We start from the raw sequence: 20,943 nt of genomic DNA on the forward strand, positions 1-20,943 counted from the left end.
GTGAATGACGAGTCCGGCGATTAGTTGCAAATCGTGGCTTTATTGAGGTCTTGCACACAGCCAATCCAACAAAACACTGTCCACTCCCCACACTCATGCAACCGCTCGCTCGCCCACACTCACCTCACATGCTGTCACATATTAAAGGGCCACACACACGCTACTCTCGTAACACATGCTAACCCATTTGAAGCACCACCACCGCATTCAAGCAGCCTCTACTCGGCAAGTCAGGCAACGCTAAAGCAATAACAAATGTTTTTATAGCAGCAGATATAAGTCCATATTGCATTAAAAACTAGATTTTGACCCACTTCTATGGTGGAAGAACAATGAGCCCCATATATCCTCTTACTGCCAAGTTAGCCAGGCTGGGGGGGGGGGGGAAGAAAAGTTAATCTGAGGCTGAGTTGACTTGAAACTGTTTAATGTTGCACTTTTTGCATGTAGAAGAAAGGTTTTGTCATTTTATTTAATCTGAGCAACAACTTGAGGCAGTTTAATGTTGATTAACGTGGACCCCGACTTAAACAAGTTGAAAAACTTATTGGGGTGTTACCATTTAGTGGTCAATTGTACGGAATATGTACTGTACTGTGCAATCTACTAATAAAAGTCTCAATCAATCAATCAATCAAAAAAAGCACTTTATATGTAGAAAGGTTTTGTTAAGAAACCATTCTGAGCCTTATCTCATTTAGTTTTTGTTTTATATCTGTTGACTACATTAACCCTGGCAATGGACCCTGTGTGTATATATGTATGTTATGCCATTGTTTACAAATTTGGTAAATAAATAACCAAAAAATTTATATTTTGTTGTTTTCTTACTGTACCGAAAATGAACCGAACCGTGACCTCTAAACCAAGGTACATACCGAACCGAAATGTTTGTGTACCGTTACACCCCTAATATATATAGTAAAGAAAACAACCGCAAATGTTGAATAGAATTGTTAAAGGCCTACTGAAATGACATTTTTTTATTTAAACGGGGATAGCAGATCCATTCTATGTGTCCTACTTGATAATTTCGCGATATTGCCATATTTTTGCTGAAAGGATTTAGTAGAGAACGACGACGATAAAGGTCGCAACTTTTGGTTGCTGATAAAAAAAAAAAAGCCTTGCCTATACCGGAAGTAGCGTGACGTCACCGGAGGAAGGACTCCTCACATTTTCCCATTGTTTACAATGCAGAGAGAGAGATTCGGACCGAGAAAGCGACGACTACCCCATTAATTTGAGCGAGGATCAAAGATTCGTGGATGAGGAAAGTCTACAGTGCAGTGCAGGACGTATCTTTTTTCGCTCTGACCGTAACTTAGGTACAAGGGTTCATTGGATTCCACACTTTCTCCTTTTTCTATTGTGGATCACGGTTTTGTGTTTTAAACCACCTCGGATACTATATCCTCTTGAAAATGAGAGTCGAGAACGTGAAATGGACATTCACAGTGACTTTTATCTCCACAACAATACATCGGCGAAGCTCTTTAGCTACGGAGCTAACGTGATAGCATCAGGCTCAAATGCAGATAGAAACAAAATAAATAAATCCCTGACTGGAAGGATAGACAGAAGATCAACAATACTATTAAACCATGGACATGTAAATACACGGTTAATAATTCCCAGCTTGGCGAAGCTTAACAATGCTGTTGCTAACGACGCCATTGAAGCTAACTTAGCAACGGGACCTCACAGAGCTATGATAAAAACATTAGCGCTCCACCTACGCCAGCCAGCCCTCATCTGCTCATCAACACCCGTGCTCACCTGCGTTTCAGCGATCGACGGAAGGACGAAGGACTTCACCCGATCATCTGTGCGGTCGGCGGCTAGCGTCGGCTAGCGCGTCTGCTATCCAAGTCAAAGTCCTCCTGGTTGTGTTGCTACAGCCAGGCGCTAATACACCGATCCCACCTACAACTTTCTTCTTTGCAGTCTTCATTGTTCATTAAACAAATTGCAAAAGATTCACCAACACAGATGTCCAGAATACTGTGGAATTTTTAGATGAAAACAGAGCTTTTTTGTATTGGATTCAATGGGGTACCAATACTTCCGTTTCAACGATTGACGTCACGCGCATATGTCTTCATATATAGACGTTTTCAACCGGAAGTTTAGCGGGAAATTTAAAATGTCACTTTATAAGTTAACCCGGCCGTATTGGCATGTGTTGCAATGTTAAGATTTCATCATTGATATATAAACTATCAGACTGCGTGGTCGCTAGTAGTGGCTTTCAGTAGGCCTTTAAAATGAAAGGTTTCACTTGTAAAAACTATGTAAAAGGTGAAAAAGAGAAAGGAATGGGTAAAAACATCAAAGTGCAGCACTCCATGCACACACACAAAATGAAAGTGTCAGTAGCAGACAAGACCAAATGGAAGTCAAGATGTCACAGCAGTCATTACATGAAACAGGAATGTTTGGACATGAGCATCATCTTCTCACAAACATGGAGGACAAGTTCCTCTCCACAAGCAGGTGTTTTATTCCAATGTCATTCAGCATCACACTGATGTTCTACACAGTCAGCTGAAAGGTATGGAAAGGAAGGAGAGGAGCAGTATTACCCACAATGCAGCTGGTGATGTACAGTATGGCTGAGCGATATGGCAAAAACATGATCACCATTCATTTTGTCATATCATCTGATCTCCATTACTATCATGTTTGGTTGTTTTTCAAATTCAAATCGGATTGTTCCGTGCAGGATTATACCGAGCATTGTTGCTAACTTCTGACAGTTCCGCCATGTTTGATCAAGGAAATATGCTAACAGCTGATCACCATCATCCAACTCATATCATCGCCCAGCCCTGCTCTGTATTAGGGCTGGCAATGATCTATAATCATTATTTTCCACTTGAAAGTCATGTTTAGTAAATGTTAATTGGAAATACAAGTCTTTGGGTATTCAGTACACCATGACGCTTTGTTTACTGCAGAATGAAGTTTGTGATGACCTTCAAAATAAAATAATTTTGAAAGGAAAAAATGGTTGCGTTTACCCCTCACAAAAGGTATACAAAAAGAAGCAAAACCATGAGGCTAAAACAAAGGTACAGACTGTAGCCTGGCTTACTTTGTAGTAAACACAATCATACTAATGAATAAATGTTAGCATAAATTACTTTGATGTCTGTTACAAGATACTGCAGTAGTACTCAGAATCCTGCACGGGACAATCCTACTTTAATACAAATGTGTGATGTTAATCCAGATCAAATTATATGAAAAAATTCATTGATTACTTTTTTTTGCCATATCACCTGTATCCTACTCTGTATTCATATCAAATATATATATGAAAGAGTTCAAATGCAACTAGCACTTCATAATCCAATCTAAGTTTTATGCTGCCCATTCAAATCACATGTCTTCATTTTATCACATTGTAATCTTTCAAATATAATTATTCTCTTTTATTACATTTTACATTGACGCAGTAATCACATGGCCCGAGTCAGGGCTCCCCCAGCTTGCCAATATGTGACATTACATCATTTGCAGAAGTGTTGATGATGCATATATTTCCTATAAAATCTGTGTTAGTAGTAATTGTAACAGTATTATAAACACTCAGTTTCAAAGTCTTGTCAACAATACTGTGACGTATCAAACCCAAACTCGCTGAGTGGAGGTTTTTTCTGGCGTTTTAGCATTGGGTCTGTAAACACCATTTCCCAGAATCCTCTGCGCAGCGCAAAACCGGCAAGGTGGGGGCGTTGACTGCTGTAAGCAGAAGTGAAATATGTCCATAACTGGTAGAGTTATGTTGCTAACAGGCCAAAACATAACCTAAGGTAAAAAAGTCTGCGTTCTGCAAGGCAAAGTGCACCACTTTTGTTTGGAGTATTTCCAAGGCGAGACTGAGCTGTACGGCGGGAAATCACAAAAAAAAACGTTAAACGCGGGAAATACGAGTAAACTAAAAAGCTACTTTATACATTCTCAATGTTTACATTGTCACTTTAAAGACATCAACTGTAAGTTATTATTTGTAATATTTGCTGTAAACAGATGTTCCTAAACAATTATTTGCACTTACAAATACTTTGTAGTGATGTTATGTTTGTGTTCAATTACAGTAAGTGTGTTTATCATAAAAATTCCTGACACAACATAACATTTTTAAGTCTATTTTGGACATACACTGCAATAATATTGTACTGTGGCCTTAATAACGTAATATCGTACCAAGAGGTTACTGTTACATCCCTAGTAATTGGTATTAAATGATTTGTAATGTGTACTACAAGCAGTATTGGTCTTCTAATCTATCATGTTGTGGCAATCCACATGAACACCACTAACAACAACAGCTGATGGTGGGTCTACTGTATCTTAGTGGTGAAAATGATAGACACGTTTTTGGCAGACCAATCAATACCTGATATCAGGCTGAGAGAATGGATTTTGCTAAAACTTCAAAAGATATCCACCCTTAAAGGCCTACTGAAATGAATTTTTTTTATTTAAACGGGGATAGCAGATCTATTCTATGTGTCATACTTGATCATTTCGCGATATTGCCATATTTTTGCTGAAAGGATTTAGTATAGAACAACGACGATAAAGATTGCAACTTTTGGTATCTGATAAAAAAAAGGCTTGCCCCTACCGGAAGTAGCGTGACGTAGTCAGTTGAACATATACGCAAAGTTCCCTATTGTTTACAATGATGGCCGCATGAAGTGAGAGAGATTCGGACTGAGAAAGCGACAATTTCCCCATTAATTTGAGCGAGGATGAAAGATTTGTGGATGAGTAAAGTGCAAGTGAAGGACTAGTGGGGAGTTGAAGCTATTCAGATAGGGAAGATGCTGTGAGGGTGACCTGATATTCAGCTGGGAATGACTACAACAGTAAATAAACACAAGACATATATATACTCTATTAGCCACAACACAACCAGGCTTATATTTAATATGCCACAAATTAATCCTGCATAAAAACACCTGCGTGTTTGTTACGCTAGCTCCTAGCTCCTCTGCTAGCTCCTAGCTCCATAGAACACGCCAATACAATTCAAACACCTGACCAACACACACAATCACTCAGCCCAAAAGACCGTTCACCTAACCCAAGGTTCATAAAGCTTATATATTTTTAAAAAGTTACGTACGTGACGCGCACATACGGTCAAGCTATCAAATGTTTAGCAGCCAAGGCTGCATACTCACGGTACCTGGTATTCAGCTGGGAATGACTACAACAGTAAATAAACACAAGACATATATATACTCTATTAGCCACAACACAACCAGGCTTATATTTAATATGCCACAAATTAATCCTGCATAAAAACACCTGCGTGTTTGTTATGCTAGCTCCTATGCTAGCTCCTAGCTCCATAGAACACGCCAATACAATTCAAACACCTGATCAACACACACAATCACTCAGCCCAAAAGACCGTTCACCTAACCCAAGGTTCATAAAGCTTATATATTTTAAAAAAGTTACGTACATACGCAAAAAAAAGTTGCGCACATACGGTCAAGCGATCAAATGTTTAGAAGCCAAAGCTGCATACTCACAGTAGCACGTCTGCGTCTTTGTCATCCAAATCAAAGTAATCCTGGTAAGAGTCTGTGTTGTCCCAGTTCTCTACAGGCGTCTGTGTACCGAAGTCAAAAGTCCTCCTGGTTAGAGTCTCTGTTATCCGAGTTCTTCCATCTTGACTGCATCTTTCGGGAATGTAAACAAAGAAGCGCCGGCTGTGTACTGTTGTTGCTGACTACGTTCGAAAAATACGTCCATTTCGCACCGACAACTTTCTTCTTTGCTTGCTCAGCTTCCTTCTCCATAATGCAATGAACATGATTGCAACAGATTCACGAACACAGATGTCCAGAATACTGTGGAATTATGAAATGAAAACAGAGCTTTTTCGTATTGGCTTCAATGTGGAAGGCATACCCGTGTTCGCCGGGCTACGTCACGCGCATACGTCATCCTCAGAAGCGTTTCGAACTGGAAGTTTAGCGGCAAATTTAAAATGTCACTCTATAAGTTAACCCGGCCGTATTGGCATGTGTTATAATGTTAAGATTTCATCATTGATATATAAACTATCAGACTGCGTGGTCGGTAGTAGTGGGTTTCAGTAGGCCTTTAATGGATTGTGTCACCCAGCCCTCCTTGGGCAGGAATTCATACTGAAGCACTGGCACATCTCTACTTGAAATCACCCTTCAGTGGAGGTAAAAAGATGAAGTGTTTTGGTTAGAGAGTCAGATGTAGGTCATGTACACAACACATACACTGCAGATATTTGGGTCAGACACTGACAAAGAAGTGATCACAAAATGCAGTATTCTTGTCTAAGTTGAGTAACTTTACTTGAAGACCATGATGTCCCCACCCTCTGTGGTTTCATCTTGTGGAAACATGTTGTGCTGATAAACCACACTGGGCTTTTTCCGTTAGGGCCACTGGCGTGGACGTTGTACCACCCATCTAGTATTTAGTACCAAATCATCTTCTGGTATTTTCCATTCAGAATGGATTCACCATTGAAGAGGATGCCACCCTCACCATTAGTGATGGGTGACATATAATCTACAATGTGTAGGGATGATACTCGAAACCGGTTTTCCCGGTTGTTTGATAAGAAAAGAACCGAGTCCTCGGACTCGAATCCTTTTTTGAGAACCGGTACCCGTTATCGAGACCACTATAGTAAAGAAAAAGAGTTGGTTCTTTATTCGAATCGCTGGGAACGAATCACGTCCCGACCAGAAATGTCCCTTGGGACATCACAAGAAATGACGTCACGTAGCTCAGTCATAATCGCAGATAGGGAAAGCAGGAAAAACAATGGACCAGAAAAAGTGCTCCAAGGTGTAATAAAGTTCAAAACAAAAGGTATAATCCAATGAATAACTTTACTCAGTGATTTGAGCAGGGTACAAACACATGACGAACACTTTTACGACCAAGCGGAAACATAGCAACCAGGCTAGCAACGCACCTCCTTTACGGCAGCTGTCACAACCTTCTTAAAGCAACCGCAGCACATACATATATGACATCTCCCTTTTTAACTTTTGTTTTTCTTTCCTTGTAAACAAAACAAAATCACACTGTATATGTGTTGTCTGTCTAATTATAAATAATGCAGACGAGGCGTGTTGGCTGAGTTCTTGACGTTTACTTTCACAGCGTGCTCATAACCTCATTCTTAGCTGCCGGGTGACATCATGCAACAACACTTTTGGGGCTACCGCGCATGCTCGTCACTCCCGTTGCATGCTGGGTAATGTAGTTGTTATATTCCCTAGCTCATAACATAACATCTATCTATCTATCTATCTATCTATCTATCTATCTATCTATCTATCTATCTATCTATCTATCTATCTATCTATCCTATAAAGAAATAATGTTAACTCAATTAAGTGTATTTCTTTTTTTTAGCTTTAACTTTTCATTTTTTAGCATTGTAACCACATTTGCAAACAACTTTTCTCTTCATAGAATTTTCTTTCAATAAAGAAATCAAGTGCAAAAATGTCAAAGCATCATAACAAACAGTTATGTCAAATAGCAGCAGAAGTGCACTTTTTGGAGAGCTGTAATATTTTCAGTTTTGTGCCCAAGGGACTGATTTTATTTAACACTGTATTATTATTTATACACCTATAGTGATCACAGAGACAGGTTGTTTTTGTGTTACTGTATATATTTGTTTTTCTGAAAAATCCCACTTAATATACTTTGGGTAACAACAGTCAATATTTATTTATTTTATTTTTTTAGGGTGGTAACAGTCAATATTTATTTATTTATTAGATTTAATTTTTTTCTTATATAATAAAAGTGAGCTTTTGTTAAACCAAATATTGTGTGTTTTTTTCCATATACAACAACCTATCTGGACTAGATAAGAGAATCGATAAGGAATCGTTTCGATAAGAGGATTCGATAATAGGCTTGGACTCGATAATTTCTTATCAAACATCATCCCTAACAATGTGATATATATTTCAGCCTAGGGCTGGGCCGTATGGCCAAAAACATTATCACCGGTCATTTTGAAATATCACCCCATTAACAGATTATTTTTCTTTAATTAAAGTCGAGTGGTCCCGTGCAGGATTATTATGTTCTATTTTTTTTTTTTAAATTATATTATTTATTTATATATATTATTATTATAACAACAGGACAGATAACCCAGTCTACAGTCCGTACTTGGTTTTAGGACCACGGTTTGACTTTTTTCAGCACATTTTGTGGGTGTAAAGAACAATTTTTTCCCCCTCTCAAAGTTCTTTAGTTTTTTTTGCTTGTCATCACAAACATTCTGCAGTAAAACAAGTATCAGTGGTGTACTGAATACTAACTTTACATGCAACACTTTCAACAAGTAAATTATTATTTGTATTTAATGACTTGTATACATCAGTGCTTCTCACCAGTGTTTTATTATTTGTATTTAGTGACTTGTATACATCAGTACTTCTCACCAGTGTTTTATTTATTACTTGTATTTAATGGCTTGTATACATTAGTACTTCTCACCAGTGTTTTATTTATTATTATTTGTATTTAATGACTTGTAAACATCAGTGCTGCTCACCAGTGTTTTATTTATTATTTGTATTTAATGACTTGTAAACATCAGTGCTGCTCACCAGTGTTTTATTTATTATTTGTATTTAATGACTTGTATACATCAGTACTTCTCACCAGTGTTTTATTTATTATTATTATTTATTTGTTTTTAATGACTTGTATACATCAGTGCTGCTCACCAGTGATTTATTTATTATTTGTATTTAATGACTTGTATACATCAGTACTTCTCACCAGTGTTTTACTTATTATTTGTATATAATGGCATGTATACATCAGTACTTCTCACCAGTGTTTTATTTATTATTATTATTTATTTGTATTTATGACTCGTATACATCAGTGCTGCTCACCAGTGATTTATTTATTTGTATTTAATGACTTGTATACATCAGTACTTCTCACCAGTGTTTTACTTATTATTTGTATATAATGGCATGTATACATCAGTACTTCTCACCAGTGTTTTATTTATTATTATTATTTATTTGTATTTATGACTCGTATACATCAGTGCTGCTCACCAGTGATTTATTTATTTGTATTTAATGACTTGTATACATCAGTACTTCTCACCAGTGTTTTATTTATTATTATTATTTATTTGTATTTAATGACTTGTATACATCAGTACTTCTCAACAGTGTTTTATTTATTATTATTTATTTGTATTTAATGACTTGTTTACATCAGTACTTCTCACCAGTGTTTTATTTATTATTTGTATATAATGGCATGTATACATCAGTACTTCTCACCAGTGTTTTATTTATTATTATTTATTTGTATTTAATGACTCGTATACATCAGTACTTCTCACCAGTGTTTTATTTATTATTTGTATTTAATGACTTGTATACATCAGTACTTCTCACCAGTGTTTTGGTAAACAACAAGAAGTGACTCAGACTGTGGAGTTTTTCAAACCCAACTACTGTATCTTATATTTAATAAAAGAACATGAAATGTGAATTTGAGGTACTACAAAATAATGTGTAGCAACACATAAAACAAGTTGAATGATTATTTCAGGAACAAAATGTTTTTTAAAAGTGATTTGAACAGCAAGTGTCAGTGTGCAGAATGTTTTACAACATGTCATGTCAGAGGAATCTTTGCAGACATAAACAAAAAATCAGATTTTAAAATATTTAAACGGAAAAAAAGCCTTTTTCTGATTAAATGAGTGGGTGTGTCTATTCTACCACACCGCAGTTCAGTCACAAAGACATTGTGAAAGTGCTTGCAAATCCACATTGAGGGCAGGAGTACTACCGGTGTGCTGCAGTGAAACTAAAGCTTCTTCTCAATGTTGTGTTTCAACTTCTATGCTAGTGTTAGTCATATTTCTTCTGGGCTGCACTTCCATCCGTGTAAGGGGACGAGCCACAACATTATGTTTGTCATGACAAGCCTGACTTTTGCCATGGACACAGACACACACAGGATCATGGTCAATAAAAGGTGGATTGTTCCGTGCAGGATTATACCCAGCATCCCTACTGTTTACTGCTAACTTCTGACAGTTCCGCCATGTTTGATGGAGGAAATATGCCAACAGACGATCACTGTCATCCAACTATAATATCATCGCCCAGCCCTATTGCATCCTCCTGTGATAACATATATATGTGTGAATGTTTTGGAAAACATTCACACATATATGTTATTGCATCCTCCTGTGACAACATATATGTGTGAATGTTTTGGAAAACATTCACACATATATATATGTTATTGCATCCTCCTGTGACAACATACTGTATATATGTGTGAATGTTTTGGAAAACATTCACACATATATATGTTATTGCATCCTCCTGTGACAACATATATATCTGTGAATGTTTTGGAAAACATTCACGCATATATATGTTATTGCATCCTCCTGTGACAGCACATATGTGTGAATGTTTTGGAAAACATTCACACACACACACACACACACACACACACACACACACACACACACACACACACACACACACACACACACACACACACACACACACACACACACACACACACACACACACACACACACACACACACACACACACACACACATATATATGTTATTGCATCCTCCTGTGACAACATACTGTATATTATGTGTGAATGTTTTGGAAAACATTCACACATATATATGTTATTGCATCCTCCTGTGATAACATATATATATATATATATATATATATATATATATATATATATATATATATATATATATATATATATATATATATATATATATATATATATATATATATATATATATATATATATATGTGAATGTTTTCCCAAAACATTCACACATATATACTTTTCTACACCAAAATTCATCTATTTATTCTTCTTCTCCGATTCAAACAGTTCCGCCTATTAGGGAATCGCGGGCTTTCCCTTGACAAATTCCCCAAAATTCCCAGATTTCCAGGTTTTACGAGACATTTTTCCCATTTAAAATGAATAGGCCATTTTTCAAACTTCCACCATTTCCACATTTTTCAACCTATTCAAACCATTCCACCTTCAACACATTCAATTCATCCTGGACATTTAAACAACCATTTTTCCACATTCAACACATTTCTAGGAATTCCTGTTTCTTACTAACCCTATTTCCAACCTTTTTTAGTACTATCACTCCTTTCACATTTTTCATCCCATTTCAACCATTCCACCTTCAACACATTCAATTCATCCTGGACATTTAAACAACCATTTTTCCACATTCAACACATTTCTAGGAATTCCTGTTTCTTACTAACCCTATTTCCAACCTTTTTTAGTACTATCACTCCTTTCACATTTTTCATCCCATTTCAACCATTCCACTGTCAAGACATTCCTCTTAGTCAGGACAAAAAAACAATTCTGTTTAAGAACTTGGAAAATTCCCGGTTTCCCCGAAATTCCGTAATACCATTTTTCAATTCAAATACTGTTACTACTTCAACATTTCTTGACCGATTTAAACAATTCCAACACCAACCAATTCAGCTCATTCAGGACATTCATACTCCTAATCATTTTCAAAAATATCCCAGTTTTCCCAACATTTCCGAGAAGTTTTCATTGAAATGAATGGGACATTTTTCCAAGTTGCACAATTCCCACGTTTGTCAACATATTGAAAACATTCCAACATCAACACATTCCACTCATCCTGGACATTCAAACCAACACTTTCCCAAGTTCCAAACCAAATTCCAGTTTTCCTGGAAATTCAAACTCCTCAACATTGAATCCATTCCAACATTCATACTACATTATGTCAGCATTTCACTTCAACTTCAGCATTCACACGCAATTCCTTCAGGAATTGCCTCATGTAGTTATTATATTATTTGTCATATTAATGATATCTTAAACATGTTACAGGTGATACTACAAATTGTGGTAAAATCCTGAAAAGGATAAAAGGTTCTTTAGAGTTCTTTGAGAGGTAATCAAAAAGGGTGAAAGATGTCAAGATTTGACAAAACGATGAGAAGTGTCCCCATATGGAACATACACATCGGTCCAAGGGAGCAAAGACGAAGAACGCAAGAGTTTGCAGTGATCACTTTGATAAAGCTTTGTTTGATATACTTTTAATGTTTAGTATTTCCCATTTAGGTTCATCTTGATATTGTTTGTATTTTATCTTCTTTCAGACTTCTTAACACATTTTTGCTATGTGTGTTTCGTTAAGCCCCAAATCGGCAAGTCTAAATAAAATGTGATCAAAACCTAAAAGAGTTAATATTTACCAAAGGCAGTCATCATAAGTGAATCTATCAGCACATACATAATGTTGACATCTATAGTTATATTTTGATAAACAATCATAAGTGAATCTATCAGCAACCAAACCTAACCCCCCCCCCTTCCACATCCCACTCCCCGGATTGTAAATAATGTAAATAATTCAATGTATATACTCTGATGATTATCTTGTGTGATGACTGTATTATGATGATAGTATATATCTGATAGTATATATCTGTATCATGAATCCATTTAAGTGGACCCCAACTTAAACAAGTTGAAAAACTTATTCGGGTGTTACCATTTAGTGGTCAATTGTACGGAATGTGTACTTCACTGGGCAACCAATAATAAAAGTTCCAATCAATCAATCAAAGCACATACACAATGTTGACATCTATAGTTATATTTTGATAAACAATCATAAGTGAATCTATCAGCACATACACAATGTTGACATCTATAGTTATATTTTTATAAAGACCGGAAACATGTGTAGTCATAACGATGCATGCAACAACAAAGCAAAATGTCAGCAGCCTTGCAGGTCTTCAGTGGTGTCTGTTTTCTTTACTAGTGCTTAACATAATGGCAACATGAAAAACAGTCAATCAAGGCTATGAAGTGCTAGTTTGTTTACAAGGACACGTCCTTGCAAGACACAAAGTTAAATCATGAAATGCAACCTGACCCTTCCAAAAACAATACATATTTACCCAGGAGAGTCTTGATAGCAATGTCTATCATTGCTAGACTTTTGACAAAAACAAGAAAGTTTGATCATATTACGCCTATACTGGCTCACCTGCACTGGCTTCCTGTGCACTTAAGATGCGACTTTAAGGTTTTACTACTTACGTATAAAATACTACACGGTCAAGCTCCTGCCTATCTTGACGATTGTATTGTACCATATGTCCCAGGAAGAAATCTGCGTTCAAAGAACTCCGGCTTATTAGTGATTCCCAGAGCCCAAAAAAAGTCTGCGGGCTATAGAGCGTTTTCCATTCGGGCTCCAATACTATGGAATGCCCTCCCGGTAAAAGTTAGAGATGCTACCTCAGTAGAAGCATTTAAGTCTCATCTTAAAACTCATTTGTATACTCTAGCCTTTAAATAGACTCCCTTTTTAGACCAGTTGATCTGCCGTTTCTTTTCTTTTCTACTCTGCTCCCAACCCAGGGGTGGACCGCTAGCCTGTGCATCGGATGGGGACATCTCTACGCTGCTGACCCGTCTCCGCTCGGGATGGTTCCTGCTGGTCCCACTATGGACTGGACTTTCGCTGATGTGTTGGACTTTCACAATATTATGTCAAACCCACTCCACATCCATTGCTTTCGGTCTCCCCTAGAGGGGGGCGGGGGGGTTACCCACATACCGTATTTCCTTGAATAGCCGCAGGGGCGCTAATTAATTTAAAACCTCTTCTCACTCCTGCGGTTACCAAAACCATGCGGAATGAGCAAGCATGCTCTAATTATTTTAAAACCTCTTCTCACTCCGGCGCATACCTTATCATTAAAAACACATTTAATAAAAAAAACGTTATTATGATCTTACCTTTACTTGTAGATGGGTCCATGTGCAGCTGCTTCTGATCAAAGGCAGTCTTTCTCATCTTTCTTCAATTTTAAAAGTCTCTGGAGATATTCCTTTAATTATTACCTCCTGCTTCGATTGAAAGTCCAGTTTAGTAAACGGTTTTATTTTAGATATGTAATCCTCCATGTTAAAAGTGCAAGCAAACAATTGCTGCATGCTTGCTGCTTGCTGTCTTCTTCTGCAGTACCTGTCTCCTGCAGTACTGGTAGTCGCAAGAAGGATCACTAGCGCCCTCTACCACCTGGAGGCGGGAGTCATTTAATGACTCATATTTGACCCGGCGGAAGTGCCAAGCATGCGCTAATTATTTTGCGAAACGAGTTTGACCCGGCTGTAATTCTAGGCAGGCGAATACTATATTCCCGGCGCCAATTCAAGGAAATACGGTATGCGGTCCTCTCCAAGGTTTCTCATAGTCATTCACATTGACGTCCCACTGGGGTGAGTTTTCCTTGCCCGTATGGGCACAGTACCGTATGGGTACAGAGCCCGTATGGGCTCTGTACCGAGGATGTCGTTGTGGCTTGTGCAGCCCTTTGAGACACTTGTGATTTAGGGCTATATAAATAAACATTGATTGATTGATGTCCCTGACCCAGACCCAGACACACACATACAAGTTGTAGACCTCCATGCTTTTCACATTTCCATCTGTTCTGTGGTGTAGAATGATGTCTGGAGCACAATAGTTCCACGTCTGGGAACGCCACCAACGTATAATAAATGATAAATGGGTTGTAATTGTATAGCGCTTTTCTACCTTCAAGGTACTCAAAGCGCTTTGACACTATTTCCACATCCACCCATTCACACACTGATGGCGGGAGCTGCCATGCAAGGCCCTAACCGCGACCCATCAGGAGCAAGGGTTAAGTGTCTTGCCCAAGGACACAACGGACGTGACGAGGTTGGTAGAAGGTGGGTATCGAACCAGGAACCCTCAGGTTGCTGGCACGGCCACTCTCCAAACAGCGCCACGCCGTCCCCAATGATCCTTGATATCACTCCCCAAATCTTTTTTAATAAAGTATAGGGATCTATTCCATTGCATTGTTAGCTTTTTTTGCTCGTATCTGCTTTTAGTGGTAAGATCTAGACCCCTTGCGCACTTGGATAGTTTGCGCACTGTTCGCTGTGTTCACTGTTTGCAGCCATGTTGGTTTGGTGGACCACCACTTAGTTCAAAAGTCAGGTGACTGAATACAAGCTGTTGGTCGTAGCAGGGGTCCCTAAACTATGTCTCCTGTACTTGACAGCCAGAAAATAGATAAAAAGCCCACACAAAATATTAGTTAGGTTAGCGCGGTGCTGTGCGAGGAAAAAAAGGGTTGTGTGAGATTGTGTGTGTGCGTGTACCATATGACAGCATATTGACACCTTTTCAGGAAAATAGGGCTTTGAGGGTTGTACTGTATGTTTACATATTTGGCAAACTCCCCTCTTCAAATAAACAGCTCTAAAGTTGGTGTAATGATTTAGATGATTCATCTATAGGTACATTATATACTATATATATATATATATATATATACTATATATATATATATATATACTATATATATATATATATATATATATATATATATATATATATATATATATATATATATATATATATATATATATATATATATATATATATATATATATATATATATATATATATATAAGGGTTTCCCCAAAACTGCCATGATACCTGTGGCGGTGGAGGCGTGGTCACAATGCCGTCATTGAGCAATTTGCATATTTTGCTATGATTTTCTTTTCAAAAAGGCTAAAAAATGTATACATGTATTTAAAACAAATCTGTTTTTATTCATCAGTATTAACATATTTTTCTTATTGTTTTGACATATTTTCAATGTTGCTGTTTTTTGTACAAGGTACTTTTGAAATTTTTTCAAGTGTTGACAAACTTTTAATGACTGTTTTATACTAAAAATAACTAGCAACAAATCTTGCATCTTGTTCTGGTGTTAATAGCATGACATCACACTTGCTTGGTGCTGTTGCTCCAGTTGGACTTTGTCTTCTTAAAAGTCGCCACTGTCCACTTAATATTTGCACATTTTGAAGATGGCTGTCCACGGGTATATCTGCAATATATATAAACATCACAGACATGCTGACAACGCTCCAGACAATGGTGTGTGTTTTGTTTACATCCGGTCTCGGTAGTGCAGTTATTGGTGATAAGTATTTTTTTGGCGGTCAAGTTTTCACTACATCACTTGTCAGTAGAGTACAAATAGACTATATATATCAATTCATACTGTAACGACCTGCTAATGTTAATGTTTTATGTTTGTGTGGTTGGGATTTGATGTCAGTTTTTCCCACGTTTACAAACACACCGTGTCTGAAAGGTGATTGGCAGAGGATGATGAAGTGTTGTGTGTCCGGGGAAGTGAAGACTCAAGGAGACTAAAGTGTTTTCATGGCAGGTAACACCTGTTGGAATTGTGTCGTCGTTTATTATCATAACAATTGGGAACTTTGTGTGATTTCTTCTAGGGGCTGCACTGTATTACTTTAATTTCTTTTCAAGTACAAAAAAAGCCCTTACTTTCAAGGTATGGCGGTAATTAAAATGCTGTGGCGGTGCACCACACAATTACATTAAGGGGAAACCCTGTATGTATGAGATGATATATTATATATATATAAAATATAGAAAACATGCCGTAGGTAATTTTTCTGAAACCCTTTTTATTAGCGCAGGCAGAGAGGATGTAACATGCAGTGCTTTTATTGTGAAGGCCGGAACAGGCTTGACAGTGGTTGTGTTGTGCTTGTTCTTTCTTGCTTCACCTTAAAAGACATACTGTGATTACCAAGTGTCTCAGTGAGGATGCAGGATACATGTGGATTGTTTTAATACTTTGGGATGAAACTCTCTGGACAAAGCTCTAGAGATGATTATATTTCTGTGCGTAATTGTTAAACCCTATGTGCTGACTATTTCTTTGGCCTTCCTGCAGAAACATGAGCCCCAGGTAAAACTAAACACTGTGGAGGTGCTGACCTGACATAGTACAGGCAGCTTGTAAGCACAGCGATGGCTTGAAAAACACTTTGAAAATCCACCTTTGAACATTTGGATGGACTCAGAATGTGATTTGAATGTTTCTTGTTACTTACATTTTGACATGGCGCTGATCAATGTCCACCCGGGTCAGCTCCTCCTCCTCCAGGTCCGAGTCTCCCCCAGAACTGCTCTCCGTAACATCCGAGTCGAAGGCGGTCTCTGCCGAGTGCAGGTTGGCTGAGCCGCTCAGATACAACCTCTCCAGCTCCAAAGGCATGGAGCCGCTCTTCAGGAAGCGTCCCAAACTGTCTCTGTTGTTTGAAGAAGAGTGGCGCCCTGTCCTCCATGTTGCCGTGGACTGCTCTTTGCGGTTCCCCGCCAACAGGCGGCTGACGGCGGTGTCCAAGAAGCCGCCCAGCTGCTGCTGAATGTGTCGCTCCACCTGCTTGGCCTGGACCACCTGAAGGCGCTTGCGCAGCCGCCGTAGGCGACTTTCGATTTCCACTTGGCGGTTGCTGCTGAGACGTGTGCGCTCCCCGACCTGAGTGTCAAGGATGTCCAAAGAAGGGGAACCCTGCTGGCTACAACCTGCTTTCTCCCGGTCTGAACTTCTACTTGTAGTTTGTGTGTCCGTCTCCTCCAATTTCACTTCTACGCTGCCATGACAACAGGAGGAAAGTGCCGCAGACTGACAATCTGAGGGTTGTGTATTGGGACAAACTCCAGAGGAATGCTTGTGTTTGAGGGCTCCTTTCACTGGAATATGACCCGTCAGGGGGTCTGAGTCCAAAGTCTGGGATTCCGTGGAGGCAGGAGGCTTATCCCCGTTCATTGCCATCACACGGCCAGAGCCAGACATGTTGGCCAGCTTCTTGGCCAGGCCGTTGACGGGTGCCATAGGCTGGCCCCCACCGTTAGTGCCACTCATGAGGCTTTTGAGCTGGCCTCCGGAGAGTTCTATGGCGTGCCGCTTCCTCAACAGAAAGTCTCCGCCGTTGAGCAAGGAGCTGGGCAATATTCTGTGGCTTTTGAGGAAAACTCCTTGAAGAGTGATTGACTCCTTGGTGGTGGGGACAGGTGTTACATCAGAGCAGAGGTAGGACGCCACCAGAGGCTGGAGCTTGCCCAGGGCCGACGCCTGGGCCACAGAGTCGGCTTGGGACTGCTGCTGCTGGTCCTGGTCTCCGCCGCAGAATTCAACAAGGGGACACTTCTCTTCAGACCCGACCTTACACTTGGCGGGGCCGCCGCTGTGGATGAGGATGCTGTTGGCGTTACCGCTGTTCTCGGCGCCGGCTGCGGACAGACTCGATGACGGGGCAGCCAGTTTGAAGCGGATGTGGTGAGCTTCGGCTGGGGCGTCGGTGAGAGCGGGCGCCATCGCAGCCATGCAGTGCAGAGAGACGGGCGCCGCGGCCTTCTCCACACCACCCGCTTACTGCCCCCCCGCAGGACAGCCTGGGTACAAGAGACAGAGTTAGTTCAAACACTGGTAACAATTGCAACGTTGGCACACCCCTCATGAGCTTTTTGAAGCGCAGCATCTGGGCAAGTGTGTTCAATGGTATTAGAGATGTGATGGTATAGTAGGTCCTTGCCATCAAACTGTAGTCTGAAAATAAACTACATCTCCCACAATCCTCAGCGCAGCTATATAGGGGTGTGGAACGCCGTATAGGGAGAAGCATCCAGGACGAGTGTGTCCTCAAGGAACTGTTTTTGTGGACATTTCATCACAAACATTTTGAGTTGTGTTGCTAAAAAACAGACACGCCCTGGCCAAATCATAACCTCTTTGGCAGAGGTATTACAGTCTTTCGAGAGTTTCAAAGGCACAACAAATATGAGAGGATACTTGATAAACCATCACTTGTAAAAGATATTTGAAGCCAGCGAGTCGAGGTATTAACATGATCAAATAAGTGAAATTAACTTTTCGGAGGAACAGCATTTTCCAAACGGATATAAAAATGTCCACTGCTGAGGACTGTGCTTCTCAGAAAGTAAACGTTGAACATTGATTTACACTAAATGTTTACATTGTCACTTTAAAGACACTCAACGAGGATGTTCCCACACTATTCACGCTTAAAAACATATGTTTGTGTTCAATTACAGTAAGTGTGTTTATCCTTGTACCACAATCTAATGGTGCCATGTTGTCATATGGGTCTAAGTGTCAGATAAAGGCGTGCAACTTGAACTAGGGGTTGGTCAGTCTTCAGGAGGTGTGCAAAGGTCAAACGTGTGTCTTCTTCCTAGGGAGGCAGACAAGAGTGTGTCCTGGACATTCAAAGCAAAGATGAAGGCGGATGTGAATGGGCCTCTCACTATTTCACTGCAGTTTCTAGTCAGCGCCACTACGCCATGTTGGGATTTCCGAGGCACATTATGTAATGCATCTGAGCTCCGAACACCTTCGTCCTACACACCGGCTGGCATGAGAAGAGACACCGCGTCCATTTTGATGGAAATGTCTCCCAGGCGTGTTGCGGAGGACATGTATGACAGCATGTATGACATGTCAGGGAGGCTAACGTTAGCGCTGCTAGCTGTGCTGATGCAACCAACACAGGCTTGTTTAGCTTGGCTGCGTGTCCAACACTTCAGCCCGCCCACAGTGGAAGCCACACTATGACAATGGTTCTCCTCGCCAGGAAGCCCGCAAACAGGGCGCGGGGACGCGGCTTGTGTTGTGAGCCTGCTGGGGATGCTAACAGGCTAGCTGCTAACAAAGAAAAAGGAGGAACCTACCACGTGACGAGCTCGCACTATCCCAGGGAATTTGGTTGACAATCCCCGACACTTTGGTGGCGGAAAACAAGTGCGCGGTGGCGAGATGGCCTCCTATGCCATGAATGTGTCCCAACAGAGGCCAGTGGGGAGCCAAAGGGCCGCCAAAGGGCTTCGTTCCGGATTGAGGCAATGGACGAATCAGCGATCTCCACCTTGCTCGTCAAACACTGCTTTCCCTCACTAACTTGCTCAAATGGACGACATCTCGCGGCGACCCGCGGCACAATCCCCCATTTCCGACGGGCGAAAGGCAGTCCGGAGGGCGGCTCGACGCCAGTCTTTTTCTGGGCTTTTAGGGAGAGACGCGGAGAAAATGGCGGCTAGCAGCTCGCGCTATGAGGCTTTGAGGCTGACAAACACACCGCCTGCGCGTCAGCCATGTGCGCATGCGCGACTGCCACTGCCAGTAGGCGGGAGACACTTCCGCTGCTCACCGCCAGGGGGAGAAACGCCATAAAGCCTTTAAAGAAATCACTCTATTCATTTGGCCCTGATCATATTCATTCTACTTGGTCTCAAATCTCTTCATAATCATGTTCATTCTACTTATTCTCAACCATCATGCAAGTCACTAATATCTTCTTAATCATGTTTATTCTACTTAGTCTCAACCACGATGCAAGTCACTAATATCTTCATAATCATGTTCATTCTACTTATTCTCAACCATCATGCAAGTCACTAATATCTTCTTAATCATGTTCATTCTACTTAGTCTCAACCACGATGCAAGTCTCAAATCTCTTCATAATCATGTTCATTCTACTTATTCTCAACCATCATGCAAGTCACTAATATCTTCTTAATCATGTTTATTCTACTTAGTCTCAACCACGATGCAAGTCACTAATATCTTCATAATCATGTTCATTCTACTTATTCTCAACCATGATGCAAGTCACTAATATCTTCATAATCATATTCATTCTACTTATTCTCAACCATGATGCAAGTCACTAATATCTTCTTAATCATGTTCATTCTACTTAGTCTCAACCACGATGCAAGTCACTAATATCTTCATAATCATGTTCATTCTACTTATTCTCAACCATCATGCAAGTCACTAATATCTTCATAATCATATTCATTCTACTTATTCTCAACCATGATGCAAGTCACTAATATCTTCATAATCATATTCATTCTACTTATTCTCAACC

At 39.7% G+C, this 20,943-nt stretch overlaps 1 protein-coding gene across 4 annotated transcripts in view; it reads right to left on the minus strand.

The window, feature by feature from the left end:
- Positions 1-20,943, minus strand: part of LOC133638233 (KAT8 regulatory NSL complex subunit 1-like) — a 64,687-nt gene that overhangs the window by 41,318 nt on the left and 2,426 nt on the right. For 2 of the 4 annotated variants that reach the window (XM_062030624.1, XM_062030620.1), the window contains exons 1-2: positions 19,739-20,151; positions 17,098-18,442 (exon numbers count right to left, since the gene is read on the minus strand). In XM_062030624.1, the coding sequence (XP_061886608.1) occupies positions 17,098-18,374 (1,277 nt within the window). In that variant the 5' untranslated portion in view covers positions 18,375-18,442; positions 19,739-20,151. Of the gene's footprint in view, positions 1-17,097; positions 18,443-19,738; positions 20,152-20,943 lie in introns of those variants that run through there. The other 2 variants (XM_062030621.1, XM_062030622.1) reach the window with 1 other exon arrangement.

Source organism: Entelurus aequoreus, linkage group LG21 (assembly GCF_033978785.1).
Source record: "Entelurus aequoreus isolate RoL-2023_Sb linkage group LG21, RoL_Eaeq_v1.1, whole genome shotgun sequence".
Lineage (NCBI taxonomy): Eukaryota > Metazoa > Chordata > Actinopteri > Syngnathiformes > Syngnathidae > Entelurus > Entelurus aequoreus.